Genomic DNA, 18,310 nt, shown 5'->3' on the forward strand with positions numbered 1-18,310 from the left:
CATACAATTTGTAAGAAAAATTTTTTTGATAATATTTTTTAATTTTTATTTATTTCTTTATTTTTTGTGTTTTACACTCTGGCAACATGTTGCTTAAAAATATATATACATATAAGTATCATTTTTTAGTTTTTATTTCTTTTTTTTTTAATTTTCAATTCTTTTCAGGAATATCTTTTTTATTTATTTTAATTGTTTTTTTTTAATTAATTTTCATTTCAATATTTTTTATGATTATTTTATGTTACACTCAATTGCATGTGCCAAAATTGTTTAATTTAATTTGCAACACTAATAATACTACAAATGTATGTATGTAGTTATGTAAATGTTAATCTCTCAGCAATAGATTCTTACCATTATCTATTAGGTGATCATAACATTGATGTATTAACAAAACACAAACGTGAGGGGATTTCCCATTAGGTTATAGTGGAGTTATAGTTGACAAACTGAATTGTAGAGGGCGGAAATGATAAAAACAACAGACGCAGGTAGTACCGTCTACTGTTAGCTTACGGTAGCAATTATTGAAATGGCAATAAATGCATATCACCAGCTACACAATAATTGACCTGACTTTACAAAAACGAAACAGAAGTGTTTGTCTAAAAATATTTACATTTTGGAAAACTTAAATGCTAATTATTGCGACAACCACTACCACACCACTAGGTAGGATGCTCCCGTCTAAAGTGTGTCAAGAGCGTCTCCTTGAAGCCACAACCAAAGCCGCACAAGTGGCATTTAAATTTATTTTGTAGCAATTGTTTGCTATTTTGACGACCGTAACGTTGATACGAAACCACTTCGCGTTTCGGCGCTGGCGCGCTCTCCCCTATAGCTTTAGTTAGGTTTAGATTTTTGCTCACACTCCTTTTAGGTGTTGACACTGGCGCCCAACAAGTTATCAGTGAATCAACAGTTTGTTCATTTTCTTCGCTCATATCAGCAAAGCTTTCTGCAATATTATCGATTTCCAGACAGGACACGTCGGTGCTTGCAGTTTCTATGAACTCAAAACTCTCCGCTGACAATTCAATATAGTCGGCGATATCAATATTATCCATATTTTGCTCACAAAATATATAGTCCTTGCTCAATGTTGTTGTAGTGGTTGTTGCTCTGGGTGTGGCAGCCAATTGCTGATTGGATGGTAAGATTGCGTGCCGCTGCAGTTCCAGTTTAGCTGTTTTTGGTGAGAGAAAAGAAAGAAAATTACATTTTAGTAAATGAAATCATTAAAAATATAAGCATTTTTTTAATTATAATTTTCACTATAAATTTTTTTCAAATTTTTTTAATTAAAAATTCTAATTAAAAAAAACTTAATTTTATAAATTTTGTTACTTTGTAAAATTTTTATTAGAAAAGTGATAAATATTTATAATAAAATAATAAAAACGTCGAATGTAATATAAATTTAATAAACATTTTTAATAAAATTATATAAATATTAAATGTAATAAAAATATCGGTAAAATCGGTATATAAATAATTTTTATATCATAATTATTTAAAATAAAACAATATAAATATTATATATAAATAATAGTTATTACTTTTATACTATTTTTTATTTTTTTAATTGTTGTTTTTTTTATTTTAAACTTGTTATAATTTTTTTATTTTTATTTTAATTTTTAGTTTTCTTTATATTATTATTGTTATATTTTTTATTTTTTTTGTAATTTTTATATCATAAATATATTTAAAATAAAATAATATAAATATTTATAATGTTATTTTATACAAGTTGTTATATAAAAATAATTTTTTTTAACATACATAGCATTGCTTCTGCAACCAGCATCCTGCTCATCATCCCGCGCTTACATTCACGCCCTCTCTCATCATCGAAATAAAACACATATGCTTTTGAGTTTTTCGTTTCATTACGTTTCTTACCAATTTAAATATTTTATTCATTATTAACGGCATCATCATTCATTAAACAAATTATGCTATATATATGTATGTATATATATAAACGCTTTAATATTCATAGTTTCGTCTTATGTATTTATATTTTCTCTATTTTTATTTATTATGTATATTTTTCGGCTATTGCATCGGTATCGGTTAACTTCAAACGTAATTCTTGCTTTTATGTTTTCTTATGTTATTTGCTGTGTACTTCAATTTGCTGTAATTAAATACCATTTGGCATACAAGTTAACACAACAAAAAAGAAAACGAAATGGTTTACAATTAATTTTTATTAATATATTTATCTTTCAACAAAAACAACGTATAACATAGTTACATAGCTACAGTATGTATGTATGTATGTAATTTGTTTTTAATATAAATTGGCAAAAATATCAGTTTGGCTTTGTAAATGTATGCGCAGCCTATTCGTACACTTTTTAGTTGTTGTTCTGTTCTCTAGCGCTCTGTGGTATTACAATTCGATTTTGGTGAAAATTATAAATACGTTTCCACTACTTCTTTTCTAGCTTTTGTTTTTTGTTAAATTTAATCGCAGTATTATTACAGTATTATTCCATATATATATGTATGTATATATATTTTCTTTTAGGTACTAACAAATATCATCATAAACGTTTTAGTGTGTGTATATATAAATATCATGTTGCTCTTTGCGGTTATTTGTTTTCTTTTTTTTTAATTTCTTTTCTTTTTATTTTTATTTTTTTGTTTTGGCTACGCCACGCTTTTCTTAAACGAAATAACAGTTAAAGACTATTTTAAATTCCGCTTAACAGACGGGCAACTATTGCTATAATAAATATATACCTATCCTTTTGTATTGTGTATATGCATCAGTGTTTTATATTGTATATATATTGTGAACATATACATATACATGTTCAATAAACGTCTGTGTTTTTATTTTGAATTATGTTCACGATTTTTTTGTTTTTATTTTTTATAATTTTTTGTCTAATTTTGCCTACAAAAACATTTTCGTTTCATTTCAGTTTTTTGTTTCTTAGTCAATTAATTGCAATTATTTCAATACGTTCTAATATGGTAATATGGCAAAAATGTTCGCTTCCTTCAAGCTCACAAATAACTTCTTTTGTTTATATGTATATAACAAGTTTTATAGATCTATTTTCTTATTTATTAGACTCTCTCTGCCGTGCGTTGGCAAAACCTTTTTAATAATGATTTCTTCTTCACTTGTATATATGTGTGTGTATGTATAACTGTGTGTGTGTGTTTAGGTGTGTATATTCTTTTTTTTCTAACTTACTTGTATATTATATTATATGTACATAAGACTATTTACATCTATTTTATGTGCACTCGTTGCACTTTCAATGCGGCGCTGTGGATCATGCTTTATTTTTATTTAAACAAAAATAATAACTTTAAAGAATAGACCCTGTATGGTTGGTAATTCACATATTATTTATTTATTTCGCTTATAAATTTTTTATTTCATATGTTATTTTTATTTATATAAATTTTTTTGTTTTATTTATTAGCTTTCTCCCTTTGACCGCCCAAAAACTGCAACAAGCGCACATTAATATATGCTGTTGCCTATATGTACATATGTATTTATGTATATACATATAAATATAAATGTATACATATTGTTCATAGAGCTATGTATGTATATGCATGTATGCATTTAATAAGTGTATACCTATGTATTTGGTTGATTTCTTTGGAGTATATTTTGTTCATTTATTTGTATATATAACTATTTTCATATATATTTATATATGTATATGTATAGTTTCAACTGTACCAACAAGTTTTCTTAATTAGTTGACGAAATTCGCGCAACATTATGCTATAAAATTACAACAACAACAACAATTTGGTTGCAACTCACCGCCCGCAGCACAAAAATAAACGGTTTAACAAGGCATACATATGTATGTATGTATAACATTTAAGGAAATTAAAAAAATGTAAAGCTAAAAATAAAAAGTATAAGGATAAGTAATAATTAATATATGTATGTATATAATAAAAATGGCTAAAAATTGTATGCATATAACAGTTTTGGAAACAAAAAATTTAAAAAAATGTAAAAATAAGTTAGGAAAAAATATATTAAAATAAAAAAAATTAAAAAAAGTTAACCTTTTTAATAAAATAAAAGTATAGAAAGAATAAAAACAAATAAATAAATAAAAATTACATATTAAAAGTAAGTAAAAATTCTGTATGAAAAAATTAATTTGGAATAAAAAAATTTTAGAGCTAAAAATAAAAAAACGATTAAAAATTTAAGAAAAAATATATTTAAATAAAATCGAAACTAAAAACATAAAGAAAATAAAGAAGAACACAGCAAAAAGAATGTGAAATAATAAATAAAAAAGATATTTATAAAATTAATCTTTTTAAAAAAATAAAAATATAAAACAGATAAAAAAAACAAAAAAATATGAAAGTTAAAAGAATAAATATTGCATTTGTATAATAAAATTGTATGTATACAAAAACATTATTTTTGTTTTTAATAAAAAAGCGTTCAAAATTAAAAAAACTATTTTTTTTTAATAAATTAAAAGATTAAATTGGTAAATATAAAAAATATAAAATTAAAAAAACTAAAATACAATGAAAAATTTAATCAAAAATAAAATATTTACAACTAAAAAATTATATTATAAAAAGTGAAAGAAAAAAATAACAATAAAACAAAAATTAATACACATACATACATATATTCATACACAAATGTTATTGAAAATTAAAACAAAAAACTCCACTAATAAATTTTTTTTAACAAAATAAAAAATAAACGAATATAAAACTATAAACGAAAAATTGAAACGAAAATAAAGTACTAAGAAATATAAAAACTTATAATTTTAAATATAAATATAAATATAAAATACTACGAAAAATTTAATCAAAAATAAAATATCGCAAATTAAAACAAAAAATTACAACATTAAAAATTATAAAAATCCCAACAAAAACAAAAATAAAATAATAATATGCATATATTTACATATAAAATCTATTTAAAGCCAAAAACAAAATAATTAAAATTAATTAATGTGCTTAAAATTAAAAAAAAAATATTGTTATAATTAAAAAATTAACTTAAATTAGTTTACTTAAATTAAAAATAAAACAAACTAAACTCACTTTGTACCACAAAAATCAAATCTAATAATAAATTTCGTAAAATTAAGCTTAAACCAATAAAATTGCTAACACTACGCTACAAAAGTACGCATAAGTAGTACTTAATAAAAAACAAATTAACGGTGTAAATATGCAATGTGTAAACTTAATAGCGTCCAAAGGAGAAGAAATAGCTTTGCCAACAATATGCAGCATATGCATATGCATGCTTGTATTTTACACACATACACATATAAACTGTGCATATTAGTGGAAGTGTGTGTGTGTGTGTTTATTTAAAAATTCTAGCTTCTGTTTTTAATTTTTACATTGTAAAATTGATTTAATCTCTTCGTCGTAATTAAAATTATAAAATATATTTTTTTTATATATACGAGTATATGTTTAATAACGCACCGTTAGGAATTACATACACATTAACTACCTATTTAGCTTGTTCTTGCTCGATCGCCCTATAACTATAACTATATTTGATCTGTTGCCATCACATAGCCTATGCAAGTCACGCTTTAACACACTTTTCCCCGTTACGATTAGAAAAATTTTTCAACTCTTACGCTTCTGCTTCTCCTTGTTATTATTATTATTTGCATTTTCCTCAAATATACATACATAAATCGGTATGTATGTATACGAATGTTTGTTAGATATACGAGTACATTTGCATCTCGCCTAAAATATATATTCAACTAAGGTAACTAACGCATAAGTATTGTTATATGTTTGTATGTATGTTTTATTGTTAAATTAGAATAGCAGCAGGTTCCCGTTTAGCGTTTTGAACAATTTTTTTTATTATATATTTCATATATGCAGGTAAACTTTGCACTTTTAAATTATAGTCGATTGACTTACAATAAATAAAGTGTACTTTCTTAACACATTGACTAGATATGAAACTAAGTCACGTCTCTAGGTCAAGACGTTGCACATAGGCGGACTTAATGTATGTATGTATGTATGTATATACATATGATTGCAGAATAATTTTTCGAAAAAAGTAAAAAAGAAAATATTGGCACATTGAGTAACAAATTATAAAAGTGGGACCTGCCGTGCAAAAGTGCAAAAACTGGTTTTTGAACAAAATTTTAAAAATTGTTTTTAAACAAAATTTAAAAATTGTTTTTAAACAAAATTTAAAAATTGTTTTTGAACAAAATTTAAAAACTGTTTTTGAAAAAATAAAATAAAAATTGTTTTTGAAAAAAATTGTTTCTAGTAAAATAAATAAAACTTATTTTTGAAAAAAAAAATAAAAATTGTTTTTGAACAGAAATTTTAAAAATTGTTTTTCAAAATATTTCAATGTTAAAAAAAATGTTTAATAAAATATTTTCATATCTTGGAACTTGTAGGTACTTTAACTTTCTTTGTATTTTATACACATTCACACATCAATTTTTCTTTGACATATGCATACATATATGCATGTACATATGTAATAAGACAATCCCAAGATAATTTCCACTAATTAATAACTCCAAGTTGAACTTGGCACTGTTGCTAATTTCATATTACATATATATTCATAGTATTGTACATAATTCAATTTTCTTTAAAAGTTAACGAGTATTAACAATAATAAAATTAGCAAACTTTAACAATTTCTTAGTTACACTTACATATGCATATGTATATATTATGCAATGCATTAACATTTTATAAGATTCTCTTCGTTTAGTAGCTGTTTAGTACAGTGCTAACGGTACTATGGCACAAACAACATTGTCAAGTTTAGACGTCTACTAGTGTTCCCGTTATATGGCATAGGCCTTTCAATATTTCACTTCATTTCGTCTTTGGTTAGGCGTATCTCGACGGTTAGCTTCGGCTTCAGCTTGTTATACATACATATATACCGACTTTTAACCGACGAAATTTCTAACTGTATCTAACATAAGCTCTCTAACTGCCGCCCTACTTAGTTACGCACATCTCAGTGTATTTTGTTCCATTGGCGTAGTTGAATATTTGACTAATAAATTAGCTTTTAGTTACAGATAAAATATCAACTTAATATATACAGAGTTTTCAGCTAAGCTCATCTATGTACGGGTTTCACACGTTCATATAAAATAATCTTCGACAAATTAAACTGTTTATGGCCACTTTTTCAACTTGGAAACGAATTTATATTCGAATTTTTTCAGGTTTTTTAATTTTTTCGTTTATTGTTTTCGAATACCTAACCTCAAAATAATATCAACAACGACACTCACGAAGTTACATGTTTTCAACGAAACGAAATTATATTCATTTTTTTTAGTTTACGAATTTTTTCATGTTTTCGAAAACATAACCTCAAAAAAAGTCAAGAACGATATTCAAGAAGTGCCATATTTTAAACGAAACGAAATTATATTAGAACAGCATATTTTTCATGTTTTCGAACACCTAATCTCAAAAAATATCAAAAACGATATTCAGGAAGTGTCATATTTTAAGCACGTTAGTTTTGATGCATTAGACTCATACGAGTACTGACAATTTTTCCATTTTAGTAATGCTTTTATATTCTAGATATTGCGTTATTAAGGAAACCTAACATAAAAAAATCTTTTCGAAACAATATTTGTTAGACAAGTGGCTGTACAGCTACAAACGAAACGTTATTGATTTTTAATTTTAAGGTTAAGTATATTAATTCTTCTATGTATTACGAATTTGAGGTTAGGTTTATACATTGATCTGAAAAAAAGTTTAATCATAATTTTTCCTCGCTTTAAAATACGCACATTTGTTTTGCTAAGCAGATGGGCTTGTAGCCAGACATAAAAGTTAAATAATTATAATATATGTTAATTAAAAAAATAAATTCAATTTATTTAAATTATTTTTAACAAAAACAAGAAAAAATATTTGTTAAAAACCCGTTCGTAGCATCTAAGGTACAAATTATTTGACTAAGATTTATAGTAATATATGTATATATTTTTTTAAATTTATTTTATAGTTTGGTTATAATGGCACTAGTAGCAGTTAAGTTCTCTGTGTTTTAACTATTTCATGAGTTTCTTTACGAACATATATACAAATTTGTTTAAAAAACACTTATATATGTATTTATCTAAGTATGTATGTATTTCTGCATGGTTAAACCATAATTCGATATCGAACACTAAAAACGCAGTTATAACCGACGGAAAGCAGGATATTTTCTGAAAAAATACCTAAAATAACAACAGTTACAAAACAACCAAGACATGTTGACATGGAAAATGAAAATTTTACTTTCATTCGAATTAATATGCAATTTTGATATATATACTTAGCTATATGATTATAGCAGTATATAATTCCTTAAAAGTGCACACAGAGCACATTCGTTTTCAAAATAATGCACATATGTATAAACAATAATACATGCATATTTTAACAATAGCTCGCATATTTATGTAGCTTTTCTTTTGTGTAAGTATGCAAGTTAAATGCAATTTATAGCAACTTTGACGGTTATAGCTAACGTTTTACGTCTATTTTTCTTAAAAATCGACGCAAATTTCGAATTGTTTTTTGTATGAAATTTTGAATTCTGAAAAAATAATTGTATATTATGTAGTATAACTAATTGCATGCTAAACAGTAGTCTTTAGACGCTTACTATAAATTATAGCAAAGCAAGTTTTAACATATTTGCACTTTTGGGTTAAAAAATAAAGAAGTTTCAGTTAAAATATTGGGTCTAGCTTTCGTATCAACATGGAAACACATACATATATACTTAGTATATACATATATATATATATATTTTCACAAGTATTTCGTTTGGAGTATATAACAAAGTTATGTACATACATATATATGTATGTGCATATGTACACACGTGTGTTAGCAGTTAATGCTAAAGCCTCCAAATAGTTTTCAAAATCATTGCTGGGTGGAAATGCTTAAAATAATAATGTTGTATAGCAAAAATATAAAAAAAAAATTTAGATTATAAAAATCGCAGGCTATAAAAGTAAATTTGTCTGTTATAAAAATTTTCGATTATGAAAATATATTTTTCAGGTCATAAAAATTGTTTGTTAAAAATAACATTTTTAGGTTATAAAAAAAAAAAACAATTTTTAGCTAAAAAAAAATATTTTTGGGGTTATAAAACCCAGTTTTGTATTAAAAAAAAAACATTTTTTCAATAAAAGACCCTTTTAGGTTAATAAAAAGCACTCTTTAGCTAAACAAAAAAAACTGTTAGGTTAAAAAAAAAAAACAGTTTTAGTTAAAAATAAGCATTTCTAGGTTAATAAAAACATATGTATTTTCGATGCTTTAAATTTTTTTTTTTTACATGTTTAGAAAAAAATTTTTAATTGGTTATAAAAAAAAAAAACAAAAAAAGTTGGTTAATGAAAATCTATTTTTAGCTTGACAAAAAATTTCTAAGCTTTAAAAAATTTTTTTGGTTAAAAGAACAACTTTTTTGGTTCATAAATTAAATATTATCTATGCTTCAACAAACAATTTTCGTTATAAAAAAAATTTGATTAATTAAAACAGCACTTTAGCCTTTTAATGACATAAAAATCAGTTTTAGTTAAAAAGTTAGGAAAATAATGTTTTCGATGTTTTTAAAATCATATTTTGTAAAAAAAATTAAAAAAAAGAAGAAAAAAATGGTTAATAAAAAGCATTTTTTAGCTTACAAAATAATTTTAAGGTTACACAAAAACAATTGTCGTTAAACAAAAAACATTTTTAGGTTATAAAAAATATTTTCAATGTTTTAAAAATAAATTTTAGGTAAAAAACTTTTTTAGATTATACAAAAGAAAAAAGTTGGTTAATAAAAATGGTTATAAAAACCAAGTTTGCTTAAAAAAACATTTTTGGTTAATAAACAAAATATTATCGATGATTCAACAAACAATTTTCGTTAAAAAAAATTTGTAGGTTATAAAAAAAAACTAAGTAACAAAAAAGAAATAGGTTATAAGAAATAGTTTTGTAGTTAAGACCAAAAAAAGCCTAACGCAGTAAAATATTTAAAGCAGCACCCAATATTGCAATGTACTTAACTTAAATAACATTAACTGTTAGTTGCTTTGTTCTGTGCTTTGCTAGTTATGTGTGTATGTATGTAGGTATGTAACGCCTCTACAATTTCAATACGAATACCTATTAAATCCCTAAAGATTCTGAGTTATAATTATTTTTTTTTTATTGTGTTTCATATAAAGTTGTGTGTGTGTATGAGTGTGTTTGTGTGTGTACACGTATATAAAACAACAATATATTTGTCATAGGCACATATATACATACTTTTTATATATTCTTTTAACTAACATATGCATATTACGTACATATGTAGTATGTGTGTATATGCATTTATTTTTTATGTATCTATGTATGCATATATGTGCATGTAGATATTTGGCAACAAATAAACACAGTACGTTTCTCAACTTCACACCTACATATTATGTAATTCCTGTTCAACATTTTCAATTTGCTGTCAAACATTTGACGTAGTGGATTCCACACCCAGCGTATACCACATTTTTGGTTTACTATTATATATTGTATATATAATTTGTTTTCTTTGTTAATTTTTAATTTTTTTTTTAAGTTACTTGGTTAGTTTGACTAAATTTGTTACTCTTTTATTTGAACCCTAAGTTTCGTTTTCTGTTTTTTTTTTGTTAATTTTGTTGAATTATTTCGTATTATTTAATTTTTCTGTGTACTTGTATTCACGTTTCAATATTAATATTACACTACTGTTAATGCAACAACGCCTGCTTTACGCATTTAAGACAAATTTAACTAATTTTATACATACATACAAATTTTGTGTATATATATACTTTAATATATATTTATGTGTATGTAAATATGACACTTGTTGCAATATTATTTTCTTCACGTTTTGTTGTTGTTCGCTTTTGTTTTTCTTGTTTTTGTTTTGTATGTAATACAATAAGTATTTTTTGTCAGTTAATACATAGTACGTACTATATGTATGTACACAGGCATATGCACAAGTTTACACTCGCACATATGTACGCTTATAAGTTTGTATTTATGTAGGTATGTAGATTCAAGTTAATTTGAATATTTGTTCTAAATTACTTAATATCATCAAATATTTTATCTATGTAAATAAATGATGTGGCATCCAATAAATTCGTTTTGTTGTTGGTTATAAGTTGTTGTTTTTTTTTTTTGTATTATTTTTATATTTTATTCCCCTTGGTATCAAATTGTTTAAAAACTTTGGGCTTTTGACCGTGCACCCAACTATCCTACTTGCTTATTGTTTGCTATTTTGGTTTTGTTGTTGTTACTTTTAGTATTTCATACTTCAAATATGTTTGTTGTATGTGTGTGTGGGTGTGTGTGTAAGTAACCTTACGTGCGACACACACACACACTTTTTGCTTGTTTCTTCAACAATTTTAGATTTTTGGTCTGAGGTTGAGGTTAAAATCCTATGAAATTCCTAATATACATATGTATCTTTCATTCTTTGCTTTTATGTATTAACTATATATATATATATGTATGTATGTATGTATTGTATATGTAAACCGCATGCATTGTATACATATTGGTTGGTATTTTCTTGCTCTTACATATGTTTGTATGTACGTAGTGCATATGTAATTCCTACTTTTATATATATATATATATTTGTATATATATATCAACTACGATACTCTGCTGTTGGTGTTGCACATGTTGCCGTTTTGAACGCACTAGCTCTATTTGATTTTAAAGAAAACATTATCTCATAAGTAGTATTTGACACAAACACCGGATTCCAGGTGTCGCTTTAGGTGGGAGCTTTGTGAAAATGCTTTACCGCACATGAGGCAGCGAAATTTTTTCTGTCCACCACATTCATATCTGGAACAACATAAAAACAAGCATCGCAATCATTTATCGATAGTAATTATGTATATTGATTACATGCTATATATATTTTTAGTTTAGGCAATAGTTAGGTTAGGTGCGCTTTCAGAAAGTGTGGAATTATGTTAACCTCAAAACCAATTTGATTTCGCTAAACGCTTTTTAGTTGGAATTTGCATTTTAAACTCTCTAAACGGCCAAGCAAAAAAGTTTCCAAACAGGAATTTGATTTACATGAATCAATTTATATATTATAGTGGTCCGATCTAAATAAAATATTTGTATATTGTACCGTTGCCTTGGACAATAAGCCATGTCAAATTTCGCAAACAAATATTGCCAAATAAAAAAAATTTCCATACAAGGCCTTGATTTTGTTTGGTCAGTTTGTATGACAGCTATATGCCATAGTGGTCCGATCTGTACAATTTATTCGGAGATTTTACCGTTTCTTCGGGAAATAATCCATGACAAATTTCGCTAAGATATCTCGCCAACCATAAAAGTTTCTAAACAGGCACTTGATTTTGATCGAACAATTTACATGACAGCCGTGTTAAAAATTTCAGATCGATATCTCAAAAACTGAGGGACTAAGCTCACCATGCTGATCATTTATACTTGCGTATTAACTTTTTAAAGTCTACGACGTTCCTTCTAAGTGGTATAAACTTAATATAATCTTTTCAGGGTATACAAATTATTAACTGGTTTTTCTCATTATGGCTAAACCGTTAGATTAGCGAGTAAATAGAAAATGTGAGAATTTGCATTATCTTCGGACAGGACGCGAACAGGATATAGCAAATTAAATAGGCTAATGGCACAATAGTATTAAAAATATTGAAATATTTTAAAATATTAAAAAAATAGTAATGTTAAAAGGCAAATGTCGAACAAAGTCCTCTCGTTTCCTAAGGGTTAGTATGAACTTATTTATTATTATTTGTTTATACAAAACTTTCTGCCAAAAAGCCATTGTCAAGGACATTCTAACAAGACTCGTATGCCCTTAAAAATATGATAACGTGTTTTAGATTGTATAATTTTTGGGGCTAAAGTGAAGGTTATATATTGTAATGGAATCTGTTCTTTGAATAAATGAAAGAACATAGATTTTTATACAAGAAGCAAAGGTTTCAGTACGCGTATATATCCTCAAAAATGTGATAACGTGTTTTAGACTAAAATTTTGGGAGGTCATCTCTCACTAATTGAGTTATAACGCAAGAATACAAGCGATCAACAGAAAACAAATCAATATCAGTTAGAACATGTTTTTTGAGGCAACTAAACTGAACTATGAGCTAATTTAGCTTTTTTGCCAAATTGTGCAATTTTAAAAACTAGTTACTAAAGCTTTTTATTAGACAATATAAAAAAGTTTGGGAATGGCTGCAAATAATTGAAAAGTAACACTTGTAACAACTAACAGTTTTCATTTTGATATTTTAAAGAAGATTTGTAACAGTAAGTTAAATTGACAACGATTTCTTCCATTGGATCATCCTCAGTTTTCGAAAGCAATAATGCTACAGTTGAAAAATCTTTTGTAAATATCTATGTTTCTTTTTTTAATACGCTTAGATGGTAGACAGTCACTCTGTTTGTCATGGACATAGAAAATTCAAAGATTTTTTGACGAAATATCTAAAAAAAACGATACTAGTTTATGATTTAAAGTGATAACTATTATAACGGAATAAACTTGAGCTTTAGATTTCTTGTGTTGAAAGCTAATGTAGTGAGATTCTGGTATTGGTAACCCATACTTAACTAGTGGGTCAGATATGGTACATATTATCGATACCAAGGCTCTTGCTGCCATTTTTTTTTTGGACTCTTCTTGTAACCCGTGTTCGGGTTCTTCAAATCACCGCCCAGCGAATATGTGTAGACATCGCTCTAACAATAAAACGGGCAATACTACTAATGGAAAATTCATACAGCAATGAATTAGACACAGAAACTGTCAGATTATTTGCTATTCTAAATGAAAAAACTGGTTAGAAGTTTTCAAAAACACAAATACGCTAACCAACGCACAAAACCTTAGTGCGTGGTAAATCGAAATAAAACTGGTATAAATTTAATAAGCTGGTATAAGAGATGAACTGATATACATTCAATACACTGACATGAGAAAAGTCTAAATTGGTATAAACACAATGACCTGGTATCAAAATTTATAAATGCAATCAACTGGAATAAAAATGTATAAACTGATATAAATTTTTTAAGTTGGTTTTGGGGTTTGCAAACTGGTATAAAAATTTGTAAGCTAGTTTAATTGCAATAGACTTGCTTGAAGCTGCAATACAAACGGTTTTATCACATGAGTTATCACATTTTCTGAAAAATTCAAACTTAGCGGACTGAGAAGTGGCGAATCGAAGGCGAAATGGTTATTTATCGATAAATGAATAAAGTTAAGTTTAATTTGAGACCAACAAGTATTATTTGAAATTATGTAGAATTTTGTATCGTCTGCTGCAGCAATTATTGAGACAAATCGATTTAAGAATCGTTGAGAATTTTCCCTTCAATTTATTTTCCGTTTCGATTCTTGCATTTTCTGTGTATTCGCATAACTTTCTTTGGTACTCTTTTATGTGAATCTTACGAATACTTTAACAGTAATTCTGCTATTTGGAATGAACACTAATCCTACAGATCAAAAATCATCAAAATCGGTCAAGTCATACTTGAGTTAAAATGGTGTAACTAATTCGGTGTTTCGATGATAATTGTTTTATTTGTTTATTGATATAGTAAACATTTTCGAACACTTATAAAGTCAATCTTTGACAAAATGTATACTTCTCGTGCAAGTATTTTTCTCTACCAAAAAAGCAAACGGTTTACAATCCATTTATAACGCTTCTCTATATGTATGTAGATATGTATGTATACAATGTATTATACACAACTGAAATTATTGAAAATTGTGCTTTGGCTGACTCACCTGATATGTCTCTGAAGTGAACTTGCATCCTTGTAGCTCTTAAGACAATTAAATCTCGGGCATTGATAGCGTCCATCCGGATTGATAAACTTGAATAGATCGGAGAATTTCAACTCGTACCAGTAGTCACGTATTAGAGCTTGTTGGGGTGGGGGCGGCGTTTGGCTGGATGCTGTCGATGAGCTGGTCGTACAGCCTTTATAAATAAGCAAAAATGAAAAAAATACAATTTTGTAAAATAAATACAGCACTTTTTAAAAAAATATTATAATAATTTTATTCAAACACATATGTACATACATATGTATGTGAGTAGGTATGGTATTGCAAGTGGCGACTTTGAAAATTATAGATACGAGTATAATATTTAACTTGCGTGGTAACTGTAGTTTTGTATTCAAGTAATACAATAAAAGATTTTTCAAAATTATTTGGAGTTCATTTTTTAATTTTGTTTTTGATATTTTGTTTTTTATTTTTAATTAGCGAAGAAGCAAATTAAAGCGTTGCGTTATGAAACATTTTTGTTTAATAAAAAAATAATTATTATATGCAACAACAAACAAAACAAGCAAGTAATTTGCAAAATCAACTAGTAAAACTTATTGCAACATTATTTTTCGAAATTTTTATACATGTATGTAGCTATGTCAAAATGTATTGAATAACAAAATGTAAAAAAAAAAGCAAAAACAACATGAATGAGAAATATTTACAATTACGTTTTGTGGGCACTAGAACCGGCTAGGAGGCGGTCGGTTGTAGTAGTAGTAGTAGTAGTACATGTGTGTGTGTGAGCAAACGACACAAACAGGCTGGTGGTATCTATTACATATGTATGTATGTATATATGCGGCCGTGATTTGGCGTGCGTAAGGACTCCCAGACGACTAGCATTAGTTGGAGATGATGACCTTGTGATTATGGCTGTGTTTGTTGTTGGACTGAATGCTGGTGTTACTGTTGTTCCTGTTGCTAGTACTGACTGACTACTGATTGACTGACTGATAACTGTGGTGGTGATGGTAGTAGAAGTAGTAGTAGTAGTAGTGGTGGTTGGTTGGTTGTTGGTGGTAGTGATGGTTTTTGGTAGTGGTGATAGTAGTTATATATGGTGATTATGATGACTATTATGATGATGCGATACTCATTCATAGCAATACATACGATTATTATTAAGGACCAATTCTATGTGATGATGAAATTGCGATTGATTATGCGTTACAGATGATTATCATATACAATATGTACACATGGTGTGTGTATGTGTGTGTGTGCGGTTAACTTTCTTTTTTTTAGCCGAGTTGCCAATTGACTTTTTGCACACACTCTCCTGCTGCACTTCACTGCACACTACCCTCTCTATCTCTCTTTCTCACTCCCTCTTTCCCTCTCTTAAACAACTTTGCCCAAAATTCCCGAACGATTCACACGTCGCCGCTGTAAATAGCCCTTCAAAGAGAAGCTTTCAAGAATTGTTAATTTTAGTGAAAAAAATTTGGTTTTTAAGTCTATGTGTCTTTGGTGCTGTAATGTACATACATATATAGTTATATTTATATATGTGTATATATAATATACTTTATTACAGTATATATGTATGTACATTGTGCGGCCGAAAAGCAAAAAAGTACAAATTTTCTGTTAGGACATTCAATTTTTATTCAAGTATAAAAATATATATATAGTATATATTTACCGTATAAAAATATAAATATTATTTATGTAGTTTTCCAATATGTATGTATGTATGTAAATATATGTATATAGTATGTAAAAAATGCTTGTTGGCAAATATAAATACGAAAAGTTTCAATTACAAATACTTTATGTACCTAAATACATGTATATATGTACATACTTATAATGTTATATGTATGTATGCAGTATATACTCAGCTGCTTATTATATAACATATTTGTATGTTTTGCCTTAAGTATAACTATATATACGCTTTAAACTTAACACAGACCAGCCATACTATCTAATAATTAAGTATTTTTCAAATTTTTGGCGCTTTATAGGGTGACAAGAAAACTCGCTAAGCGCTTTAAAGGGTGTCAGCGGAGGTTTTGAGGTTAGGTGAGTGGTTTGAGTTCAAAAGTTCCCGTTTTCGTTAGTATTCGCTTTTGCCAAGCTGCTTACATATATAATATGCCGTTATGTCGCATTTAGCAGCCAAAATAACGGTACTTTGGCAAAAACCATACCCTTTAAAAGTGCACTTAGGCAGTTTCCGCATCCTCCTATGAAAAAACGCTTATGTAATGGTATCGAATATGTTTTGTAGTCACACATATGTACTTTAAATACTGACTTTTCATTCGCTTGCAACTATTTTTATTTAGGTTCGTGTTGTTGTTGTTTCTAGTATTAGTTAGTGTTTAAAATAGTTTTATGTCAACAAACTTAACTTTCTATGTATATATGTATTTATGCATTGTTGTTTGTAGGTATGTATTTGTATATCAGTTGGTTTTGTTGCTTTCATTGTACTTTAGTCAAAATATCGGTATACTTCGTGCATTCACGAAGGATGCTGTGCGGTTTAGGCATATTTGTATGCGAGTAGGGTACGAGATTTTTATCATAACCTTCATTATGCTTTTGTCATGGTTATGTTTTATAGAGCTTATTCAAACGCATGCCTTATATTTCTATATCACTATATCGAAAGGATATAGACAAAGTGTTTGGACAAATGCACTTTGTTTATTTTCGACAGGAACTCATTTTGTTTAGTTTCTGTTGTGACGCAAGGAAAATCAATTCTAGATATAGTATTAAGCGCATCGCGAGTATTGGGAAATAATTTTAGTAATTTTTAATTGGATTTTTGAGTATCTAACAATAAGTAGGAGATCGGCAAAAGTTCTCAAGCCTGTTTTTGAATAAGTAATTATTAAATTATTTGAATATTTAAATAGTATAAATTGACTTTTTATAGTTTTAGAACTGAAGAGATCCATTCCAACAAAAATTGTTTTAATGAAAGTTTCTTCGACATAATTTTCACAAAAACAAAGAAAAAAAATAAAATAAATAAAAGGATCTATCAGTGTTAGCACTCTACATACACTTTTAAGGTTTTTTTCTTAATAGTTTCAACACTCAATAGATAATATCGGTGATGATCATGAAATTTGGAAAACTATTTCGACTTTTTTCTTATGGAAAACTTTTTCGTACAGTGGCAACCCCGTAAATGCATTTTGAAAGTCAACAGCGTGATCGTTATAATCGTTTGCCTAAAAAACGTAGAATATTTCTAATACAATAACCAATTTAAAATTTGTTTAGGTTAAACGCATCGCATTTTTATATCCACTGTGAACTCGGCTCACACGCTAGGTCTCATAAAAGCTAGACACAGTATGTGTTATGAAAACTATCAAAAAAATT

At 27.0% G+C, this 18,310-nt stretch overlaps 2 protein-coding genes across 14 annotated transcripts in view; both read right to left on the bottom strand.

Annotated features, from left to right (window-relative positions):
• The window catches only part of LOC105228910 (longitudinals lacking protein, isoforms F/I/K/T), a 126,647-nt gene that overhangs the window by 63,671 nt on the left and 44,666 nt on the right, over positions 1-18,310 (bottom strand). The gene's annotated exons all lie outside the window — the stretch shown is intronic.
• On the bottom strand, positions 262-4,062 carry LOC105228907 (uncharacterized). The gene is made up of 2 exons (XM_011208914.4): positions 1,789-4,062; positions 262-1,189 (listed from the first exon to the last, which is right to left on the bottom strand). Exons 1-2 carry the CDS (start codon positions 1,823-1,825, stop codon positions 672-674), a joined length of 555 nt encoding a protein of 184 aa, XP_011207216.2. The 5' UTR covers positions 1,826-4,062; the 3' UTR covers positions 262-671.

Source organism: Bactrocera dorsalis, chromosome 3 (genome assembly GCF_023373825.1).
Source record: "Bactrocera dorsalis isolate Fly_Bdor chromosome 3, ASM2337382v1, whole genome shotgun sequence".
Taxonomy (NCBI): domain Eukaryota; kingdom Metazoa; phylum Arthropoda; class Insecta; order Diptera; family Tephritidae; genus Bactrocera; species Bactrocera dorsalis.